Here is a 27,636-nt window from a genome sequence, read left to right as displayed (position 1 = left end):
CCTAAAATAGATGAATTTAATTGCATGTAAACAACCCACAGTGGTCTGAGGGTATAGTTCATGGGTGGAACCATTGCCTAACATGCACAAGTCCTAAGACAATCCCTAACACTATTAAACAATCCACACCCAAGCTATCAATGATGAAATAATTATTAAATGTGTAAAGCATATTCTGATTGTCTGTTCCTGGTTTAGTGTGTATATACAGAGCTGATAAGCAGAGGTATGCTGGCAGTAGGAACACCAATCAGTGCTGTGCATATAGAATGGAAAAATCACACACAGTCTCACTGAGAGGAAGGTCTTCCCTGCCCCTACTTCAAGTCAGCAGGGACTTAATATTATCCTTATAATGGCCTTGTTTACACATCCTACAAGGAGAGGGCACAAGCAGTGCCCTTGAGAATGGTTTCCCTGAGAACTGTTTCTCACCATACAGGAAATCTATGGGTATCTTTACCCAGAATTTCTCAATCTACAAGACTGAATATTTGTTACTGTTTGTAAGATACTGAGGTTATGAGATTTTGTTTTGCTTCAGAGATGTGGGTCTTGTTATCTTGCCCCAGATTTATGTAATCCTCCTATCTCCACCTGCACACATCTGAGGACACAGATACTATTTGTAGTCAATGTTGTTTTAGGAACAGAATTCTGAAGGCAAAAAGACTTAGGGAAAGCAGATTTTCTATTGGTAATTATAAATATGAGAAAACATGAAGTTGTCAAGAGAGGACACAGGATTTGATTCAGTCAGTCTCTTAGTCAACAGTCCTCGAAGCATCTGGTTCATTTGAACAGGGTCTGGGACTTGGAGGAGAGTGAAGATGGGGAAGAAAGAAAGTAAGGAAGGAAGGAATAGAAAAAGAAAGGGAGGAAGGAAGGAAGGAAAGAGGAGCTTAGTCTCAGTGAAGGGTTAAAGAAAATGGAGGTAATTTTGGGCACACACATCCACATTGTTATGAGAGCTTTTATTGACTCTAATGAATGTTTGCCCAGAATGATAACACAGACTGTTTTTCATACATGTCTGAAAGAGTAAATGCTGAGGTGAGAAATGCTTATGTACTTATTGGAATGAATAAATGTAGATAATGGAGTTTGTAACCTCAGAATTACCCCATTTGCTTTCAACCTCACACTCCTGGCCCAGGATGCTACAGCTCTGCATGCTTGCTCTGAGAACCCTTTAGCTCCTGGATCTTCTGGGGCAGAGTCTTGGTCCAGAACTGCAGCCTTCTGGCCTTTAGGGCTCGGCCCACAGCAGGCTGGGAGTTCAACTGCAAATACTGCTCATCATGGTCCAACACAGGCCAGTGGGGTAGATCTTCACCATTGGGGTTCCTGTGGATATACCAGCCAGCAGGTAGGAGTGAAGGTCTCTCTGACACAAAGCCTGATCCCCTTATTTGGTCAGGGTAGTGGGTGAGCAGACCATGGGCTTCAGGGGACAGAGGGACTGGTGTACTGATATAGATACAAGTTTCACAATCAGTGTCCACTCCATGTGAAGCAAGGGGAGCTGGCTAGTTTTGTATCTCCTTCTCAGAGGAAAATCTAAAGAACGGTACTACAGTAGTGTGACTCATCCACCTGATCTCTGTGGGATGAACAGTAACTGAAAGCTATAAGGTATCTGCCTTAGTGTGGCCTGAGTTGTAGACTCTTGTGTTATTAAGGACACATGAACACTAATGGAACACACCCACACTGGGGCTGGAGATGGAGACTTGACCATAAAGAGGTTGAAGATGGGGTCTATTCTCACCCAGTTCTTGCAAAGTTGGCCCAGTACTTCATCACCCTCCTCTTCAGCAGCTCCTCCTCCTCAGTGAGGTCAACTGCAGACAGAAGAAGAAAAAGAGTCCAAGTCCTACCAACTCATGCTCTCCTATAGCAACCACAGCCAGAGAGTAAACCCTAGGCCTGGTTTATACATTCTTCCCTCTCCTCTCAGAATCCAGTATCCATCCAAAGCAGTACTTGAAGTTTCTTGGGTTCATTTCTACAGCAGTGTGCTCTCATTCCTTCTAGCACAAGCTAGACAAGGAAAGGATCATATTCAAACTGTAGCATATTTGGGGGGAAGAGCTTGGGTTGTTTTTTTTTTTTTATTTTTTTGTTTTTCTTTTTTTCTTTTCTTTTTGTCGGAGCTGGGGACCGAACCCAGGGCCTTGCGCTTCCTAGGCGAGCGCTCTACCACTGAGCTAAATCCCCAACCCCTTGGGTTGTGTTTTAAGCTCTGATGTTGTGAACACTTGACCTTGTCCCCTCCCAGACTCTCAGTTTCCCCAACTGGACAGAGAGCTCAATAATCCCTTGGGAACTCATCTGATGCTGATTCAGCCCAAGGAAACAAGAAAGACTCACAGGTCATGCCCCAGAAATAGGAGCCAAAGACAAAGACAGTGTCATCACCATGGTCTGCCTTCGGATAGAATGGCCTGACTTGCTTGATGAAGCTGAGCAGATGCTGGAACTCATAGAAGTAGACAGGAGCTTGGGAACCTGGAACACATGTTGACGTATGATTTCTCATATGGCACTTATCTGCCTCACCTTTGGTGACAAGAAACCTTGCTGTAAAGTTATCTAGAATCCCAGTTGAGTGGTGAGATCCAGACTGGGGCACTGGACACAGGAAATCTGTGTTAAGCAGAGGCCCTGGTATTCTAGCCGAGGAGTTGACAAGACACTGAGTGTATCTCACATGTTTCCTCCTCTAGACCTGGATTGGATGCCATCCTTTATACTAGACATAAAGATTCACTGGGGGGAAAGCTGTCTGCTACCTGAGACCTGACCAGGGCATGGGTCCAGCCTTGACACTGCAGAGCTCACCGGGGTCCCACAGCTCTGAGTACCCCCTGTCCTTGCTCTTGTCACAGATGTACTCACGTTGGAAATGTGCTACTTGCAGAGCAGGGATCACAAATATGAAGTCCCCCAGCATCTCTTTGAACTGTGCTTGGAGTGTCTCTGCATCCTCAGTATCCCCCATGTACTCTTCCATTATCAGGTCAATACACTCAGGAGGCAGCATCTATACCAGGAAGAATCAGGAAGAATGATGACAGGACAGGCAGGCAGCAGCCTCTAAGTAAGGAATGTGGCCAGGAATGAAAGAGGGTCTATGGGTAAAGTAAGAAGCTTTGTAGTGATCCCACTCAGAAACACACACACACACACACACACACACACACACACACACACACACACACACACAGAGAGAGAGAGAGGGGGGGTGCATCTAGGAACCCTCTATCAAGACAGGAGCCAAGGTCTCTCTCACCATCTGTGCTGCTGCGATCTTTAGAGCAGCTGGCAGGGTCTCTCTGGTTATGTTGTTTATGATATGATAAAGGCCCAGGATCTAGAAGGCAGAAGATATTCTTAGGTTTTAGATGGTTTGGAACTACATCCAAGTATCTCTGAGTCCCACCCACCATGTGAGTTTATGTTCTCAGGGGCTTAGAACTGGTCTCACCGTGGGGACTCCCCAGCCACATTCATCTGTGTTGACACCAATGATACTGGGGACAGGGTGAAAATCCTTAGAGGCCAACAGCTCCTGAGGATGTTTGGGTAGGAACTTTCCATCCACCACACCAGGAATCATCTTGAAGACCTATACAGCATTGACGGTCAGTACCGAAGATCAATCATATAAATATTCTAATGCTCATGAATATCCACAGCAATTCCCTATATCATATCTTATCTCAGGATACTATGCACACTCTAGAAGAAATGCACATTAGCTTGTCATGCTCTCTTTGCACCCTGTACTGAAAGGACACCAAACCATGGAGATGAGTTAGCAAATTGAGTAGTAAGTGAATAATGGTAATCCCACATCCTGGTCATCAAGTCCTCCAAGACACACAATTCTCCCAACCTGGTTAATAGCCAGGATCTCTTGTTTACTCTTTGCTCGCAGGCAGCGTATCAGGGCTTCTGAGTCTGAGGCCTCACATCCAGATAGGTTGGCTACTGTCTGTAAATGGAACAGACAATGGTTAGCTCATCCTTCCCAGCAGCGAACAGTTTCTTTGATACTAGTAGAAGTCATTACCCCTAAATACCACATCCTAGTGTTTGCTGGGGATGAAAGGAGTCAATGGAATTGTTGACATTTTCTGTTGCTCAGAGGTGACTGACAGCTGGGAAAGGACATTCTACCTGTGCATTGCTTTGTTGTTGCTTTGTTGTGTGTGTGTGTGTGTGTGTGTGTGTGTGTGTGTGTGTGTGTGTGTGTTACTTTGACAATAATTATTATGTAGCACATTTTGACTGAGAATGTCAGAGAGTAATCTCATACATGTCACCCTATCCCTTGTTCACTTTTTCTATACCAGCTTAGCTGGCCTACCAGGGAGTCTTTGTTTCCTGTATCTCCATAGGAACATTAAACATTTCTCAAACATTAAAACCACCAGCTTTGTATGGGTTCAGGAGATTTGAACTTGGGATCTCATGCTTGCACAGCAAGTACTTTTTCCAGTTGACCCTTTCCCTCAATTGTGTGTTCTTGTTAGATTTTTTTTTTTATCAGCTCAACGCAAGCCAGGATCAGCTGCAAAGAGGAACTTCAGCTGGGAATATTGTCTCTATCAGACTGGTCCATGGCAAGTCTGGGCCTTTTCCTGATAAATGACTAATGCAGAAGAGCCCACCTCACTGTGGGCAGTGTCCCCCATGAGCAGGTGTTCTGGGCTGTTTAAGAATGCCAGCTGAGGAAGCCATGTGTTACAAGCCATATGCATGTTGTTCCTTGGCCTCTGATCGAGTTCTGGCCCCCAGGTACATGCCTGATTGCAAACTTCCCTTCAAGATAGATTAAAAGCTATGAGCTGAAATAAACCTTTTTGTCCCCAAGGAGCTTTTGACAATAGTCTTTATCACAGTGATAAGAAACAAACTGGGAAACCATGCGTACGTGTTTTTGCTAATGACGGAATCCACTGGATATTGGTTTGTTGTTATATAACATACTCAGCATACATAAAATCCAGTTAACTGAACATCAGAGTACCAGAGGCAAAGACTGAGGTAGCTGGTGTTCTTAGGGCGCTTACCTTGTAGACCACCTCAGAAGTGTCAGAGATGAGGCCAGGCAGCAGGGCCACTCCACTCTGCATAATGGCTCTATGAAAGAGTCCTTTGGACATGGGGGACACAACATGGGAAGACACACTTGTGCCTCCTGCTGAGACTCCAAATATAGTGACGCTGTCACGGTTTCCCCCAAAATAAGCAATATTTTGCTGGACCCAGCGTAGGGCGGCCATTTGGTCCAGGTATCCCCAGTTGCCTCTGGCATGCTGGTCTCCAGTGCTGAGAAGTAACAGGAAGAAGAAGAATGTATGGTTGTCCATGTATTACTTAGTCCCCATTACCCAGCCCTGTCCCAGGCTTACCTGAAGAAGCCAAGGACACCCAAACGATACTGGATGGATACAATTACTATTTCCTCAGTAGCTGCCAGTGTGGACGCATCATTCATGGAAGCTGATCCTCCAACCAGCCCACCACCGTGGATCCATACCATCACCTGGAGAGAGGAACTCACCTACCAGGAGGCCCACATACAGCCCAAGCTCATCTAGACTGCCCATTAGGTTATCAACTGCTTTGCTCTGTGCAAGTTGACCTACAAACAGATCTCCTTAGGATCTCAGGAAGTGAGCCACAGATGGGGTACTTTAGGCCTATGAGCATATTTCCGTTCTAGCTTCCCCAACAGGAAATCTCAGTATGGATTAATGACTCTAGATCTAAATTAAAGTCATCATTACTCTCAGACGCATCAAAGTAGAACAAACAACAACAACAAAAACAAAAAACAAAAAAGGAGTGTTCTCTTGAGTGGCTTTCCTGATTGCCAATCAAAAAGGCCATTAGATCGCATTGGCAGAACAGGTAACTTGCATCTAGAAATTTCAGTAATGTCAATATTCAGCTTTCGTGCACTATCCTGAGTGAGTCTGCTAAGTTGATAGAAGAATTCTTGATTTAATTGAAGACCTAGACCCCTTTACCTTTCAGAGTGCCAGAACTCTGATTTGCATACACAGAGTTTCAGGCAGCTCACCATGGGCTGGTATGACCTTCTTGAATCCTAAATCTTAATCAGGCTCTAAACTACAGTGGACCTCAGAATTATTCCTTCCCTTCCCATTTTCCAGAGAAAGAAATGAACTCTTCCCCAGCTGACCATGTCCTGATAACTCACAGGCAGGTTGGAGTCCTCATGGGCATGAGCTGGTACATAGATGTTGAGATACAGGCAGTCCTCAGACATAGGAAGCTTGGTCAATTCTGTCTCCTTCATACCCTCTAAATTCATCATAGCAGTCTGCAAACACCTAGTGAAAATGGAAGACAGGGTGTCCAAGATACATAGTGGTCAAACATATATCCTAGTCTGAATTTTCTCTTAGCCACTTATAGCTACTGCTTTGTATGATGGCTGGCTAACATGATTCTTCTCTAAAGTTTCTACCACAGTAAATGCTACCAGTTCTGTGGAGATGGAAATGGAGTCGGATTTTTCAGGGAGGCCTCTTAATATATAATAATATTCTGGGAGTTATTATATGAAGACTTCTGGCAGCCTCTATGAAAATGATAGTTTTTCTGTTCCAACATTCAATCCTTCTGTTTGTATAATTTAAATCCTGGTGTGGTTGTTAGTTTTGATTGTTGACTGGACACACTGTAGAATCACTTGAGGGAAAAATTTTACTGAGGGATTGTGTAGACCCTGTTGGCTGGTTCGCATGACAGTGGAAAGTTATCTCAATTATGTTCTTTGCAATAGAAATACATGCCCATTTTAGGATGCACCAATCATTCCCTAGCAAGGTGGCTTTTGCATTGTATAAGAGTAGAGAGTCACTGAAGATTAGGCATGCATGTGTGCTTTAAACTCTGTTCCTGATTATGGATGTCATGTAATCAGCTCTCTCAAACTTCTGCCTCTGTGGTTTCCCACCAATGGTTGGTTATAAGCTGGAATTGTGACCCTTGAAAAAAATTTGTCTTTACTAATTTGCTTATGTAAAGATACTTTATCACAGAAATAGAAAGGTAACTAAGACACTTAGGCATTGGGGTACTGTGCCCACATAGCAACTATAGGAATGAATGGACTAAATATCATTCCATAGAGTAGTGAGACATTCTTTAGTTCACTTCCAAGTATCAATAAGTACTTCCTTGTTCCACATAGTCTCCAGTTGGAAGCATGAGTACTTGTTCCTTAGTCAGTGGCACAGGGATAACGGATGGTCACAGAGACTGTGAAAAATGGACTCAGTCTCTGCTCCTTACTGCAGTACCTTCAACAAACTCCCTACAGGTGCCAGGCTCTGACCCAGCAGGCTGGAACAGTTGTTCTACTCTAACCCTTAGCACATTCACCAGAAATGTGCATGGGAGACACCCCTCAGCACAGGAAGAAAACTGCTGTAGAGCTGAGTTGGAGAAAACATCGCAGTGTGGCCTCGAACTCATGCCTTAAGTCCTCTGAGTCCCAGAACTTACATGGCCGGCTGTGAGGTCGCATCTCTCACACCACTCCATGGCTCAGGGTCCTCAGGAGGTGCAAAGCGCAGCGGTCCTACAGGAGGCTTGGCAAAGGGAATTCCCAGGAAGGTATGGATACCAGATTTAGTGTCCTTCACATGGACAAAGCTGCCTCTCACCTGACCCGTGTGTGTGTTCCTGATGGGGCTGGCTGAGTCCTGGCCTGTAAGTAGAGAGATGCCATCAGCTGTCAATACACTTGGGGATTTCTACCTCATCATCATCATGGTACATGGGGAAGGTAAGCCAGGGCCTCCCAGTTCAGCAGTAGGATGTGGAAATGAGGGTTTCTGGATTACCTAGGGACAGAAACCTTGTCTACTGACTTTTCTTCCAAACTAACAGGGTTCTTCCCTAGCCAAAAAAGGGACAGGCTCAGAGCCACTTGGTATTGTGAAGGAATTATTGTCATTATCCAAGTACAGTGGGATTTCTAGCCACAACTACATGCAGATGAGGGACATGTCCTGCTTGTTCTTCTGTCTCTATTGCCTCCTCAGGATGTACTAACCTCAGACATCTCTGACTCCTGTGTACCGCGGTGGGACATTAGAAAGCACACAGTCGGGGGCTGGGGATTTAGCTCAGTGGTAGAGCGCTTACCTAGGAAGAGCAAGGCCCTGGGTTCGGTCCCCAGCTCCGAAAAAAAGAACCAAAAAAAAAAAAAAAAAAAAAAGAAAGCACACAGTCCCCTGTAATTCTGTCATTCTTCACCAGTCCCTTTCCCCTCCTTGGTGCCTTCCATCCCAGAAGCTCAGCCATGACTTTGCAGAACTGGAGCATCTCTGACCCTGGTCCCCTCCGTTCATTTAGACAGTCTCACCGTGCACATGCTGGAGGAGAAGCAGGAACCCACAGGCTACAACATACAGCCAATCAGGAAGTCTAGCCAAAGACATGGTTGAATCTCAGGTCTAAACCTGTGCTGGTGCAAGCCGAGATTCTCACAGCAGGAAACAGAACACATTGCCATGGCCCAGGCAGGAATTTGTAGCTTTTGGCATGTAGGTGTGGCATTTGATTGCATGGGGCAAAGTTTTCATTGCTGGAGAACTGATAAGGTAGAAGCCACAGGAAGCCAATAGCCACCAGGCAGGGAAAATCCACTCCTGCAGTTCCTGCTCCTTCCCTGGCCTCCTGGACAGACACAGCAAGGCATCTGAGGTGCTTCTGGAATTCCAGGATCCCTGACTTTCAATACTGAGCCATTGTGTTTTCTGGTTCTTTTACTCACCAACCCAATTTGGGCGTTAGTGTGAAGATTAGAGAGCAGAAAGTTGTAACAGGAGAAACCATGGGGCTCCTGTCAACAGGTGCATAGTCAAGATGCCAAGATAAAGAGAAGAGCAAGGGCAGGAGCTCTGAGTGTGCCTTCCTTTCATCCTCAAGACTCTTCTGTGCTGACATAACTCATAGAGTACTGAGTCTACCCTCAGAGGCCCTGGTACCTTAGGATTGTAGATATAAACTCTCCCCATCCCCAATTGGGTCATGGTAACTTCATTGAAAGATACTGAAATTCTGACACTTCTGCCTCAATCTCCAATGTAGATGCTCACACCGCCAACTCCTGTTTAGATGAACTACACAGTCATTTGTCCATTGACAAACATTTTACTCTTTCCTACCTTTTACTTATATGTATTGTGTCCATGTATGTATGTATATGAACACTCACAGTCCATCACATACACGCAGAGGTCAGAAGACAATATGTACTATCAGTTCTATCTATCTACTATATGGGTTCAGGGACCAAACTTAGATTGCTACGCTTGGCAGCAAATTCCCTAACTAGCTAAGCCCCTTGCCATCCCCCAATCCCCACCCCCACAATCTGACTTCTATGGGTTCTGGTATACATGTCCAGAATAGGAGTTTCAGAATCAAATGTCCTAGCAAGGTATATGAAGGTATATACAACCAGGAGTTTATAACTAGCCACACCTGACTTCCTGGAAGAAGTGGCATAGGAGCCCACATTGGGTAGTTTTTTGTTTCTGAGATTTGGTTTTGGCTCTATGGTTTCATTCTCAATAATATATGACCCCATAGCCTGGCACTGCAGGATTTCCTTTACAGCCCTGCTTTCTCCTGCCTCCCTGATACAGTGTTGTGCCTCCAACATATGCTTGTCCAATCTGTGGTCCTGGCCCTTCCTAGAGGATATTCTGCTTTTAGTATTGTTCTTCTTCCACATCCTCAGGGCCAAGGAAGTTCTGGACTGAGGGAACTGAAAGGTCTCCAACCCCTCCAATTTCTAGGTCAAGCAGTCAATTTCTTTGTTTCCTGAACCTTCTTGTGCTTTTTCCTAACTCCAAGTGTTTTGTAGCTTGGCTAGAGGAAAGTCCCCATTTCCTCTGCAGAGGACACTTACCATCAGAGATGCCAGAGACATGGTAAAATAGAATGTGTACTGGAGAAAGTTCAAGCCCTCTTTTGTTGAGGGAGTCAAGGACATAGACTAATCAGACAGACAGATTGACAGACTTTGAAACAGAAGTCTAAATGCAGAGGCTCAAATTTCATGGACATATCTTCATTGAGACACCACTCCACACCCATTTAGTATTCAGTGTTGGCAGAGACTTGGGACACCTGGCATTCCCATATATGACTGGAGGAGATTTAAAATGGTGTAGTCATTTTGAAAGATAGTGTGTTATTTTTATTCAAAAATTAACTACAACCTTGTCCTATGATTGAGAATTTCTTCTTTCAGGGATTTAGCACAAGGAAATAAAATTACTGATCACAAAAATCAACAACAAATAAACAAGAACAGCAAAAATTGTTCCAAATGATGATAAGAGCTTCATAAACAACAGGAAAAATAACAATGGACATCATATTCATATATGGACTGACACCATTTGTCAAGGATGGCACTTAAATCTCCAAGACTATTAATTAATTTATTAGCAACAGAACGAGTGACCAATCTTTTATTTTCCATGATAGAATATCTAGGGTCCTGAAATTTCTAAATCATACACCATTTCCAAGCTCTTCCATCAGAAAGCAGTCAAGTGGTTGCCAGAAACAGAGATCAGAGGGTAATTGACATAAAATAATAAAAGGAACCTTTCTCCAGTGAAAGAAACACTCATATCTGAAGTCAGATTGGTTGACTAGTTCGTATTCTTTGTGAATTAACCAGGCTATGTACAAACATTCAATAATTAAGCTTTTCAACAACGGAGTTAGTCAAAGTCTATAAATCTCTTTGGCAATGTCCAATGCATTAGCTGAAATGCCTTGGAACCTCACAGTGGTGTGTACAGCAGGAGTTGAATGATGCATTCAGGCCTGGTAGAAGTACCAGGCATAATCTGCCCTCCTGCAGGCAAGAAGAGCTCTTCCCTCTATGAGCCCAGCTGATCTTAATTTCTCTCTCTCTCTCTCTCTCTCTCTCTCTCTCTCTCTCTCTCTCTCTCTCCCCCCCCCCCCGTCTCTGCTTCCTGGTGTGGAAGATTGACATTGCAAGAATCATCATTTTAGTAATGTCCTAGGGTTGGCCTTCAAGCTATTGCATGAATCTTGCAAAAACCAGCACCCTGGGAAGATGCTGGTTTGTCATATGTAGGGTGCCTGGGACCATGGAGATCTAAAGAAGACAGAACCTGTTAATGACAGAAAATGCTTAGGAGAATACAGAGGCAGACAGAGCAACATTCATCACCATTGTATGATTGCATAAAGTACAAGAGAATGTTTTTAATACAGGGCCCTGAGGATGTGGAGAAAGAACACTTCCCCATTGCTGGTGGGACTGCAAGCTTGTAAAACTACTTTGGAAGTCAATCTGGCAGTTTCTCAGAAAACTGGAAACAGTTCTACCTGAAGACCCAGCTATACCACTCCTAGACATATACCCAAAAGGTTCTCCAACATATAAAAAGGACATATGTTCCACTATATTTATAGCAGTCTTATTTATAATCTTAATTGTAATAGCCAGATGCTAGAAAGAACCTAGATGTTCCTCAACAGGAGAATGGATACAGAAAATGTATATTTATACAATGGAATATTACTCAGCTATCAAAATAATGACTTCATGAAATTGTTAGGCAAATTGGTGGAACTAGAAAATATCATCTTGAGTGAGGTAACCCAGACACAAGTGAACACACATACTCACTGATAATACGTACTCACTGATAATTGGATATTAGCCCAAAAGCTCAGAACACCCATGATATAACCCGTATAAATGATATAAACCATACGAAGAAGGAAGACCAAAGTGTGGATGCTTCAATCCTACATAGAAGGGGGAACAAAATCACCACAGGGAGGAAGGAACCTGGGAGGGAGAGAGGAGGGAGTGGAAAAAGGAGGGGGGCAGGATTAGGTATTGGAAGAGGCAGGATAGAAGTACAGAGTGTCAGGAAAAGGAATAGAAATATGTAGCAGGGAGTATGGGGAACTGAGGTAACCAGTAGAAAGTCCCAGATGCTAGGCAAGCAAGAGGCTCCCAGGACCCAATGGGGGTGACATTATCCGAAATACGCAACAAGGGGAGATAGAACCCATAGAGACAAATTCTTGTAGATAGGCATGACCCACAGTTGAGTGACAGGGGCACCCACCCATCTCCAAATTGTTAACCCAGAAATATTCCCGTCCAAAGGAAAGACAGGAACAAAAACTGAAACAGAGACTGAAGGAAAGGCCATCCAGAGACTACCCACCTAGGAATCCATCCCATCTGCAGACACCAAACCCTGACACTACTGCTGATACCAAGAAGTGCTTGCTGACAAGAGCCTGGTATGACTGTTCCTGAGAGGCTCTGCCAGCTCCTGGCCAGTACAGATGCAGATGCTCACAATAAACCATAAGACTGAGCCTGTGGACCCTAATGGATGAGCTAGGGAAAGGACTGAAGAAGTCGAAAGGGATTGCAACCCCATAAGAAGAACAACACCAACTATCTGGACCACCCAGCTCTCCCAGATACAAACCAGCAACCAAAGTGTACATAGAGGTATCCATGGCTCCAGAGACATATGTTGCAGAGTATGGCCTTATCTGACATCAATGGTATGGGAGGTCCTTGGTCCTAAACATTTTGTAACAGTTGCTATTAAAAGGGCTATGTCAAAGCCTCATGTATTTAAATGATTCGCATAGACACAATGCCTATCTAAGAGTAACAATATTATTTTCATATTTTTATCAAAATACAGATTTATATCAATGAAAACATAAATCCTGTATCAATATTTAAATTCCGTACCAATGTAAGAAATTATAATTTCAATTTTGCCTCAATTATAATAATTTCCATTAATGTAAGGTTATGACTACATAATGCTTTCTTCAAGAATAAATTTAGTAATCTATTCCATCTATTTCTTCCCTGTTAAAAATTATAAACATTTCCAAATTATCCAATAAATGACAAGCTATATATAATTTATAAAATAACCATAACCAGATACCCAAACCCAAGGGATTGGATTGACAATTCTCCATGGCTTCTTCCTGTGGAATACGGGGAATGAGAAATTCTTTAAAGGAGTGAGGAGGGGTAAGAGCGTTAGAAAAATTGGTTAGACTTAAGAAAGTTTTAGCACTTAGTCTCTGTGTGCTTAGAAGGGTCAGGGCTTGACTGAAGTTCTGACTGGGTCTGTCTGAAAGGCTAGATAAACTGACTCCATTTGAAATCAGCAACAATTCCTGAAACTGTTCTGGAAGCAAGTCTCTGGACAGCATCAGAAAACAAGAGGCTGGAACAGCAGGTCATTTCAGTATCCCTGAGGATGAATCTTGCCAAGGGTATACAGCTTGTAATATTTTAGTACCATTCGTATATTTGTATAGATTGTGCAAATTACACAATTCAGATAAGGATGAAATTTTGCTCCTTGTTTGAGCAGGTGAAAGACAACTGTCTTTTATGAGTTAATTTGATCAGTAAACAGTTGTAATAAATCTTCATTCATGCTACATGAAGGAGGGCACAAAGAATCTTAAGGATTTCATAACCAACAAGATTTATTGTCTAACATTAGCTGAAGTTTTGGGCTAGAGACATTTTTATGTCTAAGCCAGTTACTGGACTGTTCCCATGTCGAGGAATCAGCAGATCAAGTTACTTGTCCTGTTTGATTTTCTCTCATTCTTCTCCTCTGTCTTCTACTCTTGTCATACCTGATCCATATCACTCTGTAAGGGGTCTAGAGCCTTCTCTTTTTTCCTGTCGACACAGTTACAGAGTCTCTCTTCTCCAGAATAGCATGTCCTTGCTCCAGCAACCAGAAATCATTAATAGTATAGCTTAACCTTCCTGTCAGAGAAATTTTATTATAACCACCAAACTCATAACCACATGAATTTTAATAATTAAAACAATTCAAAGCAATTAAAGCAACCTAAACAAATATTATCTGTTGTGACAGTGCTTCTTCAATGTTCCCTGCCTTGTTCTACCTGAGATCAAGGACTCTCCCCTCAGCAAATCCTCCCCAGAAATGTTCTTCAAGACCAAACCGAAGGTATTCTCTTAATTGCTTCCAGATACTATGAAGTTGGCAATCAAGATTTAACATCACTGCAGCTTCAACTTATTAAAAGACTTTCAGCTAATCAAGGTTTTAATGGCCACTTATAAGATATGTGAAAACACAGGACTTGCTCAAAGATGAGGATAAAAATCTGATACATACACATAATGTGGCCAACACTTCTCAAAGCACCTGCTTACTTTTAATGCTTGAGACTTGGAGGTAAGTGGGGAAAGATGAGATAATGAAGAGATGAAGAAACTAAGGCTTATGGGAGGGTGTGCATAAAGTTGGCATGCTTTTGGGCTCATACATATACATTGTCTTGTGGGACTTTACTGAGGGCATTCATACATTCTCTTGGGGGGAATTAACTTAGGGAACAAAGCAAGACAGGGACAATATAGGCTTTGTAACCTCATGAATGTTAGGTGAACAGACTATTGAAGTGTAAATATATAGAGACATATATAATGCAGCCACCCTTTCTGAGTAGGGTTGACGCAGTCTGGGATGGCCTCACTTGCACTGAGGATAGCACCCACTGTCCTTACACTCTGCAAGACTATGCTTGGCTTCAGCCCATTTGATCTCCTGGATCATTTGAGGACAGGGTCTGCATCCAGAATTTTAGTCTGTGGACTTTTAGATGATGACCCATGGTATGATACATGTCCAACTGCAAATGTCACTTATCCTGGTGGAACACAGGCTATAGGAGCTGGCCATTGATGCTAAGATTACTGGAAATACCTCCTTTCAGCAGGATGAGAAAAATGTCACTCAGAGTCCTGATGACTCCAAGCCTTATCTCCCAGTTAGGGCCCATATGGGCAGTGAAGGAGGTCATGGAATGGGAGCACAGAGCTATGAATTTGATGATTAGACAATCAAAGAGTGATCAGCATCCAATGCATGTAGAGCCATGTGATGGAGACAGCATCTCTTTTCCCTCAGAGGTAAGCTTCTCTCTATAAAATCCATAATACCCAAACCCACTAGATTTTGTTTACTGACCAGGAGCCAGCATCTAGAAGTTATCCCTGTCTAAATGGATCTTGGCACAGAGGAAGGAGGCTACCATGTGATCAAGAACAAATGCCTGGTGGCAAGGCCACCAAAGAAGAGCAGAGTTCTGAATACTTCTCCACCACCAGGAGACTGAGGGAGGGCCATCTGCTCACACATGTTATGAAATGTTTGTCCAGTACACCCTCCTGCTGCACAGCAGCTCCTCGTCAGTGAAGTCAACTGCAGACAGGAGGAGGATGAGGGTCCTGACCACAGCATGCAGCTCCCAGCTCGTGCTTCATACTTACTGTCCACCATCCCTGCTTAACCTGACCTGAGGACTCTTCTATGGTCCCTTCTTTCCTCCTCTACCTGCCAGGATCCAGGCCTGCCCTTTGCCCATCTTTCCCTCACTAATCCTTGACTCATTTCCATGTCAGAATGACTTCCTTCCCTTTGGCACATAGGACTTCCTGACAAATATCAGGTCAATTTAGATTAAGCTATCTGAGAGTCTTCCCAGCTAAAAACCTAAGCTATAATAAAATTAATATTTCCCTGTATATTTATATAACCTCTGGTGAGTCCAGAGAGTCCTGCTATATTATTCCAAGTAATGAGCCTTTATATACATGTATCAAAACAGAATACAATATGGTTCCCATGATGTAATGGCAGGTGCAAGCTAGACATGGGATGTAAGACTAACATCTAATGTTAATTATTCAACCAGATACCTCATGCTTCACTGAGCTCTATGGCACCCAGAGAGACCCACAGGCTACTGTATGCCTCACTGCCTGAGGAAGTGCCTCGGATTCTCAGGAACTGAAAGGCACACAAAATGTACTAGGAGTTTCAGGTTCAAACCAGAAGAAGCATGACTTGTGCATGCCTCTCAAGGCAGCTAGACCAGACCAACTTTGTAATTCCCTGAAATTATAGAACTGCAGACCCCCAGTCCAGGGATGACACCACCCACACGTGCTGGGCTTTCCCCCATCAATCACTAATTTTAAAAATGTCCTACAGCTCCTAGGCTTTATAAAGATTTTTTTTCAGCTGAGATTCCCTTCTTTCTGATTTCTATGGCTTATGTCAATTTGAAAAAAAAACCAATCAGAATACTCAGGATATTTTATTTTATTTATTACCATACCTGGTTAGTTTGATCCAAGCTCTTGCTATGTAGGTCAGGCTGCCTTGAAACTAGATTCTGCTGTTTCTCTGCCTCATCAGAGTGCAGGCATGTACCAACACACACAGCTTATACCCACCCTCTTAAGAAATCCCAGGCACTATGTATCAGCGGTACCTAGCACTAGTGTTAGGAGGATGATGCAGGCTTGGGAGGGATGAAGGAGGAGGGAACACACCTCTACGCCTTGTACTGTTTTCATTGATTCTGAACCCAGGCATCCCAGCAGAGGATGTTCAGTAAGTGAGGTAGAGCTTCCTACCTAGAAAGGCTTGGTGAGATCCTAGAGCCTGGGAAACAGCACGCAAGGGTCACAGGTAAAGTAAGTATGGCCTCTGTAGGTTGGATTAGATTGGAAATCCTGGTGGGAGGTGAGCAATGTTCACTCTGGACACCTGGAGTGATTGACACCAAGGGAATTATATGTATAGATGTGTACGTGTGTGTGTGTGTGTGTGTGTGTGTGTGTGTGTATGTGTATGTGTGTGTGTGTGAGTGTACACACATTCTGGATACTGAACCCTCCTGAGTATACTTTTGAAAAGAGCCCTTTACTATGGAAACCAAACCAACTTGTTTCTGTGCCCAGAGTGAGGTGTATGGGGAAGATAACCTGTGGATTCTCATTTTAGCAGTGGGATATGGGTCTAGGAACTGTGTACCTTAGGGCCATGAAATTTGCCCAAGATCCTCCTGGAGGGGAAAATGTTGTTCCTACAGACAAGGAGGTGACACTCAGAACTCAATGGCACTATGATAACACGGTCAGCTTCATTATTATCTAAGGGCCAGTAGCAGCTCCAGGTCACAGGTACAGCCACAACCCAACATGGAGGAGGGAAATGTCACATCTGTCCTGATGTGAACTTTGTGCCTGGAACCCTTGACCTGCAAGTTCAGCTCATGAAAGCCCCTTTGCTGACCAGGCTCCTGATGATGAGTGTCTTCAGTCATCGCTGACTCTCAGTGGGCCACAGGGGCCACTCCTGGGTTTGGCATTGTCACTGTCATCTGTCATCTATACTAATTTACTTCTCCACTGTCCCTTGTCACCAGCCTTTTTAGCCTCTGACTCTCTGACTCCAGTCTCCAACTCCCCCATTTGCAGTGTTAGCAAGCACACAGAGGAGCAGAAGAAGGAGGCCATAGGCTACAGCATTCAGAAATCTGCTCAAGTGGCATTATTGTCTCCTGAATCTGTTATGCAATTGCTGCACCGTTTCCCAGCAAGAAGATATGTTAGGCCTTGTCGGTGAGGGAATTTTTACCCACAGAGGTATAGGCAGGCAGCTTGGTGGGGCAGAGCAGGAGAGCTGCACTGACTAGACAGATGAGAGCCAGCATTTAGCAGGTGGAAGAAGTCATATCTACTGAGTTTGTTTACTCTATAGTCCCCTGGGAAGGCATAGAATGGCCTCTGAAGCCATTGTAGGTACCAGCAGTCCTTACCCACAGTCTAGATTTCATGGTCTTCACATTCACAAGCTCTAGTTGGTTTTATGTTGCAGAGGATGGAGTAGAGAGCTCTAATGACAGATTCTGGTTTCTCTAAGTTGTGTGTGTTGAGGAGCCCACAGATGGAGAAGGGTCAGGCAATGACTCTTAGTTTTGGCATCAGAGCTTGGACTGCTCCAAGTGTGTCTTCTAGGGCTTGGCTTATTGTCTTTCCTTTTCATATGACGACTGTACACATTTCTAAATTTCTTTCTTCATTTCTTCAATGATTCATACATGATGTCTAATCTACACAGGATTGTATGTGTTCTATAGTTTCTATCCCTGTGGAATTAAAGTTTTATTCTATTGTGATCAAATAGGTATAATTACTTCAATTTTCAGTGTTTCTTAGAACTGGTTTCCAGTCCTAACTCACAGTCTATTTTACAGAAAACTCTCACAGACTTCCAAGAAGAGTGTAGCATTTTGTAGCATTTAGATGGAATGTTCTGCAAGTGTCTATCAACTCCTCTAGATCTACTATACCTTTTAATTTGGATGATAGTCTGTTTGTTTCCTGGTGACACTTCTTAAGTACCTTTTTCCGTTTCATTTGTCCTCTGTGCTGTGGCTAGTGTGGTGGCAAACTCCCACTGAGAACAAGTTCAGAGTCATTTATTCACTTGACAAACAGTTTTAGATCCTGATGTTTCCAACACTGGGATTCACTGAACAATCAGAACCTGTGATAAAGCTGGAATACTGGGTTATGAACAGGAGTTTCACAATTCCATAGAACTTGTCAGGATTCACTAAAGAGTACAGGGGTTCATGGAGGAAACTGTGTGGATATCTACTTCACAGAGTCATCTTTTCTACATGAGAGCCAGCCTCCTTCTCTCCAGCCCTCAGTAATCTAGAGTTCCCACAGCCTGGCACAGCAGGCCTTTCTCCACAGTGTGAATGACATCCTTAAGACACTTGGGCTTTGAAGACTCAGTTTACTGAGCCTGCTTCCAGGGTCCCTTGTCCCCACAATCATCTTAGGATGTTCATGGTCTCTCTCCATACAAGGTTACATTTATTTCAAGAAAACACACTGAAATTCTGTTGCTTTTAGCGTCCTCAACTCTGGTCTTTCAACTGTTATGAATTGTCTCCTCTAGTGGTCAGCTCCTGCCAAGATCAACTTCACAGTCATTCATCCATTTAACAAATAATTGTGTTTGCCTTTATTTTGCTAATGGATGTGTGGACGCTCCCAGGCCATTTATGATTCATATATGGAGGTGAAAGTATAATTTGTATTGAGTCCTTCTACCACGTCAATCTCAAGGCAGAACTTAGATAATAATAATTGGAGGAATGTTCTCTTACCACATCCTGATCAATCTCATTCTTATCAATATGACCAGTATTTAATAGGGCCTTAATAGCTCCAACACTGGGTTCAATCTATGATAAAGCTGATTGACAAATCTAAAAATAGAAGTTTCAGAATTACAAAGAAGCCGACAGGATATATCAATGAATGAAGGACCAGGGGCCAATATCCAGTCCATTCTGGAAGAAGTGTTGTGACTATCAGTGTCAGACAGCCTCTAGTACAACTGCAAATTGACCTTGGCTCCAAATTATAATTGCCATAATAATTAACCAGATAATAATCCAGATCCTGCAGTATGGCACTACAAAACTTCTTTCTTGAATCTTTCTGGCTCTTCCTCTGGCACAACACAGCATGAGATTTTTTACCCCAGTTTCTCTAACCAACAGGGGCCATTTGGTTTAATTTCGTCCCTCCAATGCACTCTTTTCTTGTCTGCGGTCCTAGCCTTTCTTGGTAGCTGTTCTCTCTACACCAAGTTCTCCAACCAAAGAATTGCTAGACCAGGAGGTCTGGGAAGTTCCCAGTTTGTCCAAGCTTGGGATGGAGAAACCAGATCCTAGTGTGTGCTGGGCATCCATGTGCTTCTTAATCCCAGACATTTCTTTAGCTAAGCTTGGAAAACTCTCCATATGTTCTGCTACCCACTGCACCATCACTTGGAGGCCCCATGTTTATGGTGGCCATGGACACAGTGAAAGTGTAAAATGAAGAAGACTTTCAGGTTATTTCTGTGGATTGAGGGAATGCGTAGGGGAAGAATGAGAGATAGACAGAGATGCTAGTGACAGAGACAGAAAGAGACGCAGACACAGACACAGAAACACACACACACACACACACACACACACACACACACACACACACAAGAAAGTAGAGATTTGGTCCATGAAAATACATTCAATGACATACTTCTATATGCCCATTCAGTATAATTAGATTATTAGATTTAAGGTCCATAGAATCAAGTGTTGGCAAAGACATGGATACCCTGGCACTCTCATAAAAGAGATACAGGATGGTGTAGTCATTATAGATGACAGTTTGACCATTTTAAAAGTCAAACATATTTATACCATGACTGAGCAATTGGACTTCAGGTGTTTAGTTTAAGGAATTGAAGGCACCAATCACAAAGACTCATGCTTTTAAAAGTTCATAAAAGCTCAATTGAAAGCAGTCAAAATCAGGTCAGCTAGATGTGCATCAACCAAGGAGTGGCTAAAATGTTTTGTGTGCATATATGGAATGACACTGTTAATCAAATGACATAGTCGACTCTCAAATAGGTTTTATTTAGTAACCGGACCAGTCACAAAGAATTCTTTGACCATGAAAAAGCAGATGAGGCTCTGATGTTTTCAAATTATATGCAGCTTTCAAATTATAGCATCTGAAAGTGGTTGCTCTGGAGCAGAGACCAAGCAATGGTTGACAGAGAGGATACTAGTGAAAGAGTAGTCTCAGACCTAAGTGTAGGTGGTCGCATAACTCATATCTTCATGTAAAATTTACCTATGTATGCTGGTACATGAGTAAATTTGGTTGCATAGAAATCATTAGGCAACAAAGTAAAGCTTTTAAAACATAATAAGGATACTGAAATTCTTAATGCCATTTGGTGTAGTGTTTGTATGTCAGCAGAAATGGGGACCTCACAGATGTGTATGTGTGCAGCAAGAACTTAATACTGCATTGTGGTCCCAGTAAAATATCAGCAGTAACTCTCTTGCACTCCAAGGAAGAGGTACAGCACAGCTACTAAATAAACCAAGGCTAAAGGACAGATTTTTCTGTCCCTGATATTTGGAATGTGCAATATAAGAATCATCTCATCCATAAGGTATCAGGAATACAATGAACATACACAAACACAGTAAGGCAATATACAGCAAGACAATATCTAACATCAAATTGAATGGCGAGAAACTTAAAGCAATTCCACTTCAATCAGGGACAAGACAAGACTGTCCACTCTCTTCCTATCTCTTCTATATAGTACTTGAATTTATAACAAGAACAATAAGACAACTAACAGAAATCAACGTGATACAAATTGAAAACTAAGAACTCAAAGTATCACTATTCCCAGATTATATGATAGTATACATAAGAGACTCCCAAAATTCTACATCTGGTTTCTACAGGGAACTCCTACAACTGATAATAACCTTTAGCAAAGTGATTGGATATAAAATTAACTCAAAAAATCAATAGCCCTTCTTTATATAAATCATAAATTGGCTGAGAAAGAAAGAAGTTAGGGAGACAACATCCTTCACAATAATCACAACTAATACAAAATATCTTGGTGTAAATCCAACCAAGCAAGGGAAAGTCCTATATGACAAGACCTTCAAATCTCTGAATAAAGAAACTGAAGAAGATATCAGAACATAGAAAAATCTCCCATGCTCCTGGATTGTAAGGATTAACATTGTGAAAGTGTCCATCTTACCAAAAGCAATCTACAGATTAAACGCAATTCCTGTCAAAATTCCAATATAATTCTCAATAGACAAGGAAAAACTGTTCTCAATTTTACAGGGAGAAACAAAAAATCCAGGGTAGCTAAAACAATCCTGTATAATAAAAGAACGTCTGGAGTCATTACCGCTCTGATTCAAGCTGTGCTACAGAGTCATAATAATGAAAGAAATGCATGGATTTGGTATAGACAGACAGGTTGATCAATGGAATAAAAACTGAGATCCTGAAATAAACCTACATCCTATGGACACATGATTTTGATAAAGAAGCCAGAAATACACACTGGAAAAAAGACAGCATCTCCAACAAATGAAGCTGGTCAAATTGGATGCCTGAATGTAGAAGGATGCAAATAGATCCATGTTTGTCACCCTGAACAAAACTAAGTTCAAGTAATCAAAGATCTCAACCTAAAACCAGATACAATAAATGTAATAGAACAGAAAGTGGGGAACAACTTTGAACTCCTTGGTACAGGAGACAACTTCCTGAACAGAACACCAATGACTCAGACAATAAGATCAACTGTAAATGAGACCTTATGAAACTGAAAAGCTTCTGTAACACAAAAGACACCATCGATAGGACAAAATGGCAGCCTACAGACTAGGAAAAGATCTTCACCAAACCTTCATCTGACAAAGGCTCATTATCCAAAAAACAAATAGAACTTGAGAAGTTAGACACCAATACCCCCCCACCCCCCCAAAAAAAACAATTAAAAATGCGGTACAGAGCAAAACAGAACTCTTACCAGAGGAATCTCTACTGGCTGAGAAACACTTGAAGAAATGTTCAACTTCCTTAGTCATCAGGGAAATGCAAATCAGAACAACTCTCAGATTCTACTTTATACCCAGACCTAAAGACATGTATGTTATATACTCATTTATAAGTGGATATTAGCCATAATGTATAGCATAACCATGCTATAATCCCTAGAACCAAAGAAAGCAAAATAACAAGGAGTGTCCAAAGAAAGATGACAGAATCCTTCTCAGAAGGGGAAAAATAGATATTGAAGGTGGATGGAGGGTGGAACTGGGTGAGAGAGTGAAGGGGAGCAGGGCTGATAGGGATCAGGTGTAGTGAGAGCAGGGTAGAGAGAACAGAATTCGGTGGGGGGCATCTCTAGGAGGTTCCAGAGACCTGGGACATGGGCGTTGGGCAGAGGGTATAGGGGAATTTCTAAGAATCCTAGCAGTTGGGCATATGGGTCCTGAAGTGGTCAATCCTGTAGCCAGGCAAGACTGACAGCAATCCACCCACAAAATCTTTGACTCAGAATGTGTCCTGCCTGCAAAATGAGCAGGGACAAAGATAGAGCACATTCACAGGGAGCAGCGAACCAATGATTGTCCAAAATTGAGACCCACCCTATGGACAAGAACCAATCCCTGACACTATTAATGATACTGTGTTATGCTTGTAGACAGGAACCTAGCATAACTGTCTTCTGAAAGGCAACCCAATAGCCAATGGGAACAGATACAGAGACTCACAGCCTAACATTAGATGAAGCTCTGGGAGTCTTGTGGAAGAGTTGGGGGAAGGACTGAGGGACCTGAAGAGAACAAGGACTCCACTGAAAGATCATCAGAGTCAACTAACCTAGACCCTTGGGTACTCCCAGAGACTGAACCATCAATCAAAGAGCATACAGGGGCTGGCCCTAAGCCCCTTGCACATATGTAGCACATGTGCAGCTTGGTCTTCATGCAGGACCAACAACTGAAGGGAGGTTGTCCTTGAATCTGATGTTTGTCAGTGGATTCTGTTCCCCTAGCTGGGCAGCCTTGTCTGGCCTCAGTGGGAGAAGATACACATAGTTTTACAGTGAGGTCTTGGAGGATAGGATACAGGGGGGATCCCCCTTCTTAGAGGAGAAGTGGAAGTGGAAATGGAGGGGGTTGTGGGAAGAGGAGGCTGATATTGGGATATAAAATGAGTACATAAATTAATTAACTTAAAAAAGAGTTGGTCTCACTAAAAAGCCCAGGACAGAAGCATCACTATTTGCTTGAGTAGCTTAATGTAAACCAAAAGAACACTCTTTGATGAGAAAGCTAACCCTCAACATATAGCACAGAGAAGGTATATTAGCCTTGGATTTCATAGTCTCCAAAGTTAGATCCACATTTTTGCTGGTTATAAGCCACTTGGATTATGATACATACATACTCATTCATGTATGTAACACATATATATGTATATATAAGTGTACATATATGCACATAACTATGTGTATATGCAATGTAAGTGTATGATACAGGCTGACTCTTAGGATATTAGCCCTCTATCAGATGTAGGATTGGTAAAGATCTTTTCCCAAAGTATTTTAAATTTTAAAAAGTTAAAAAAAACAGAGAACCAGTAGTGTTATGCCCCTCAATAATCAAATACCTCTACTTCAATCCCATTTGAGGAAGCTCCAAATAATACTAAGACCCCCGAGTACTTTCTCACTCACGTGCCCCACTTGCAGTAGACTTCTCATCTCCACTATGTATTTCCTTTTGAATGAATTTTCTTAACTTCTTTGTAATTTGTACATCAAATTCTAGTTCTTTGAATAACCCCACAAGTACCTGGAAACAATAATTCCAGACACCAACTTCTTGTAACTTTTTGGGTCGGAACCGTAGTCATTTATGAGAGTAGAATTCCACAACCTGAATATTTCATTCAGACTCTACTTTGCAATATTACACAACTGGGAAGCAAACTCCCCACACAGGAGTTCTAAGGGGTAGTACAAAATTACAAGAGTGCACCTTGTAATATTTTTGGTAGTTTGACTGGGAAATTTTTCCTGTAGGCTCATGTATTTGAACACTTGGCCCCCAGTTGGTGGCACTATTTGTGTAGGTAATGCAACAAATTTGGAGGTGGAATTTTGCTGGAAGAACTACATCACCAAGGACAAGCTTTGAAGTTTTATGGCCTCACCACACTCCCTGTGGCCCATCTCTGCTTCCCATGTACAGATAAAATGTGATTTCCCTGGTTCCTGCTTCTGTTATTATGCCATGCCTTCTCTGTCTTAGTGAGTAGATTCCTCTGGAACCATAGTGAAAAGAGAAAATTTCTTCCTTGAGTTGTTTTTGGTCATGATATTTTTCTGCAATAACAGAAACGTGACTAATATATAAACTGGTACCGGAGAGAGTGGAGTTGTTTTGTGAGGAACCTGCTGATTTTTGGAGAAGAGTGGAAGACTTTCGATTGGGAAAACTGTTGAACTATTTAAGCAGATCTTAATAGCCCAATTTAGTTTGCCACATGGGAGACATAAGTGTTGTGAGTATTGTGGACAGTAGAGCCTCTCTGATGAGACTTCAAAAGAGGGCAGGAACTCTATTGGTGACTGGCTTAGAGGCCATTAACATTATTTTGCAAAGAAACTTTTCTGCCCATATACTAAAAAGTTACCTGAAGCTTAATAAAAAATCAATTGACTAATTTTTTTGAGCAAATTTCAAGGGGTAGATATCGGGGTGACCTTCCTCAAATGTTATGAAGGTGTGTCTGTGTTCTCAGTTGTTAATTTAGCTAGGACTTCAGTCAATCCCTGCTCTTCCAGGGCCTGGAGAGCATATGAAACTGCAAGCTCTCCCAGGATTTGGCCAATATCCCAAGCATTGTAGGGTCCCTATGTGGTGTTGTCACCCCACAGACTACAGGAAACACTTTAAAAGAACCCGACACCCTCATTCTCAAGAGGAGGGACGAGTGGGTGGTTATTTGTCATTCAGTGGGTTATAGATGGTTATTGTCATTTAGTGTGTTGGTTGTAAGTTGTTACTGACCTTGCTCAGTGAGGAAAGAGTGAAGATTAGAGTCAGGGATGCCTTTCTTCCTTTCTCTTTCTCTCCTCAATCCCTTTTCTCTGCTATCCAGTGTTGGGGGAAAGCAGGGGAAAGGGGCTGAAATGACAAAGAGCATGGATTATTTCATCTCTTTTCAGACTAGAAACAACACCAGGTCTCAAATATTTTAGGATGGCATGGATTTTGTATTATGATAGAATTTAAAATTGTACTTGCATAAATGATTCAAATGTTGTTTAAGGTATATGCATATGCAACTTATTAATGATGTGGTGTGAAGTTCTAATTCTATAAAAGCTACTATTGTACACTGCTATGGATAATTAAGGAATGCAAGCTAGTAGTTACTAGCTTACTTTTGAGAATGCTAATGAAGACTATAAGAGAGCATTAATACCTATAAAGGAGACTGGAGATATTAATGCTTTTATGAAGGCATGCAAGAATATCATTTCTGAAAATGGAAAGATGCATTTTTGGCACATATTGATCCAGATAGAGTTATTAAATTAAATATTTTAAATGCCTTTAAATATTCTACAGGAATTTTAGCTCAAGTTGTATTGCCTTTAGAATGGATATATACTAAACATAAATTTAGTAAAACATTAACAACTTATGAGGGACAATTTCTTTAATTATTCAACAAGGCAGACAAAGAACTGTTATACTGTCAGTATATGATTGTGGTACTATCGTTTTCCCATTAGGTAAAGATAAAGTGGAATATTTAATACAGATGTCTGAAGTTTTTCAGTTAGCCATGATTTCTTACACTGGAAATACTGAATTTCATTTTCCTCACAGGAAACTGTGGGATTGCTATAGAAAGCAGAAATTTGTGATAAATACACTAATTCTATTGATCCATTACCACCCACTGTTACTGTGTTTACTGATGGCTCTAAGTCCAAGAGGGTTTATTGAACCAAAGATAAATTTTGCGTACAGCAATATTCTTTTGGGTCAGGAGAGCAAAATGAATTATTAACAGTAATTAATGTAATACACAATTTTAATCATTATGTAAATATTATAGCTGATTCAGCTTGTCTTGTAGGAATAGTACAGAATATTGAGACTGCTGTTATTTCTACATCTAAGCCTGTATTAAATGTTATTTTGTCATATTAAAGGACTATTGTTAGTATGAAACTCTAGAATATTTATTACACATTTTAGATCACATTCAAAATTGCCAGGAACTTTAACTTTTGGCAATCATATGGTAGATTCGTTAGTGGAATTTGCTACCCCAGAAGAAGAATATGGCCATAATCATGTCAATGCAGGATATTTATATATTAAATATAAGATTCCCTCTTCTCAAGCCAAACAAATTATTGCTAATTGCCCTATTTGTAAGCCTTTGCATATAAAATGTATTCCATCTGACACTAATCCCAGAGGAATACAACCTAATAAATTGTGGTAGATGGATGTAACTCATATTTCTGAGTTTGGTCGATTTCCATATGTAAGCATAGATACTTTTCCAAAATTGTATGGGTTAAGCCATTGCTGGGAGAACGCACTGCTCATGTTATACAACATCTATTGGAAACTTTTGCTGATATGGGAGTGCCGTCTAAAATTAAAACTGATAATAGACAAACATATTTCTTATAAATTTAAACAATTTTGTCAACAGTATCATATTATACACATTACTAGTATAGAATATAATCCCCAAGGACAAGCTTTTGTTAAAAGAACACAACATACCTTGAAACACAAATTAAAAAATTTAAAAAGGAGGAAAAGAGATGACCTTACACAGCTTGAATGGAGTTTACAGACTAATTCCAGAGCTATACTGGCACAAGCATTACTTGTTATTAATTTTCTTAATTTACCACAAGGTGAAATTTTATCAAGATCAGATAGACACTTTATTGACCTTCCCCCTGAAGGCATGAAACAGCCAGTATGGATAAAAATTGCCCGAGATGCTGAATGGCAGGAAGGGACATTATTTTATTTAGGGAGGGGATAGGGTTTTGTCTGATTACATGATGGGAGACAATTCTGGTTACCCAGGAGATGGATCCAAGCATGTACTGATAAGAACCACGCCCTACTCTCACAGGAATCCAGTTAAACCAGCTACATTTTCTCCTGATGGATGTCCTTCGGTGATGAAGGAGGTGTCCTCCGTTACTGAGGCCATGGCTT

At 41.8% G+C, this 27,636-nt stretch overlaps 1 protein-coding gene across 2 annotated transcripts; it reads right to left on the bottom strand.

Annotated features, from left to right (window-relative positions):
- Positions 1-673: 673 nt before the first annotated feature.
- Positions 674-27,100, bottom strand: Ces2j (carboxylesterase 2J). 2 transcript variants are annotated; one of them, XM_039097983.2, is made up of 12 exons: positions 25,441-27,100; positions 7,552-7,756; positions 6,239-6,371; positions 5,424-5,557; positions 5,082-5,340; positions 3,902-4,000; positions 3,491-3,631; positions 3,296-3,376; positions 2,902-3,046; positions 2,374-2,511; positions 1,772-1,844; positions 674-1,347 (listed from the first exon to the last, which is right to left on the bottom strand). In XM_039097983.2, exons 1-12 carry the CDS (start codon positions 25,574-25,576, stop codon positions 1,161-1,163), a joined length of 1,731 nt encoding a protein of 576 aa, XP_038953911.1. In that variant the 5' UTR covers positions 25,577-27,100; the 3' UTR covers positions 674-1,160. The 2 variants fall into 2 exon arrangements, with proteins under 2 accessions (XP_038953911.1, NP_001177309.1); NM_001190380.1 differs by lacking the exon at positions 25,441-27,100 and adding an exon at positions 8,417-8,492 and having other exon boundaries at positions 958-1,347.
- Positions 27,101-27,636: the final 536 nt, after the last annotated feature.

This window comes from Rattus norvegicus, chromosome 19, assembly GCF_036323735.1.
Source record: "Rattus norvegicus strain BN/NHsdMcwi chromosome 19, GRCr8, whole genome shotgun sequence".
Classification (NCBI taxonomy): domain Eukaryota; kingdom Metazoa; phylum Chordata; class Mammalia; order Rodentia; family Muridae; genus Rattus; species Rattus norvegicus.
This window is presented reverse-complemented; position numbering and strand designations above follow the sequence as displayed.

Coding starts and splice junctions, on each gene's coding strand:
- Ces2j (XM_039097983.2), bottom strand. CDS start 25,576: ATGCTCTTTGTCATTTCAGCCCCTTTCCCCTGCTTTCCCCCAACACTG. Junction 6,372..7,551: donor GCGACCTCACAGCCGGCCAT/GTAAGTTCTGGG, acceptor CATTTTCACTAG/GTGTTTGCAGACTGCTATGA. Junction 3,377..3,490: donor GTGGCTGGGGAGTCCCCACG/GTGAGACCAGTT, acceptor TCTGCCTTCTAG/ATCCTGGGCCTTTATCATAT.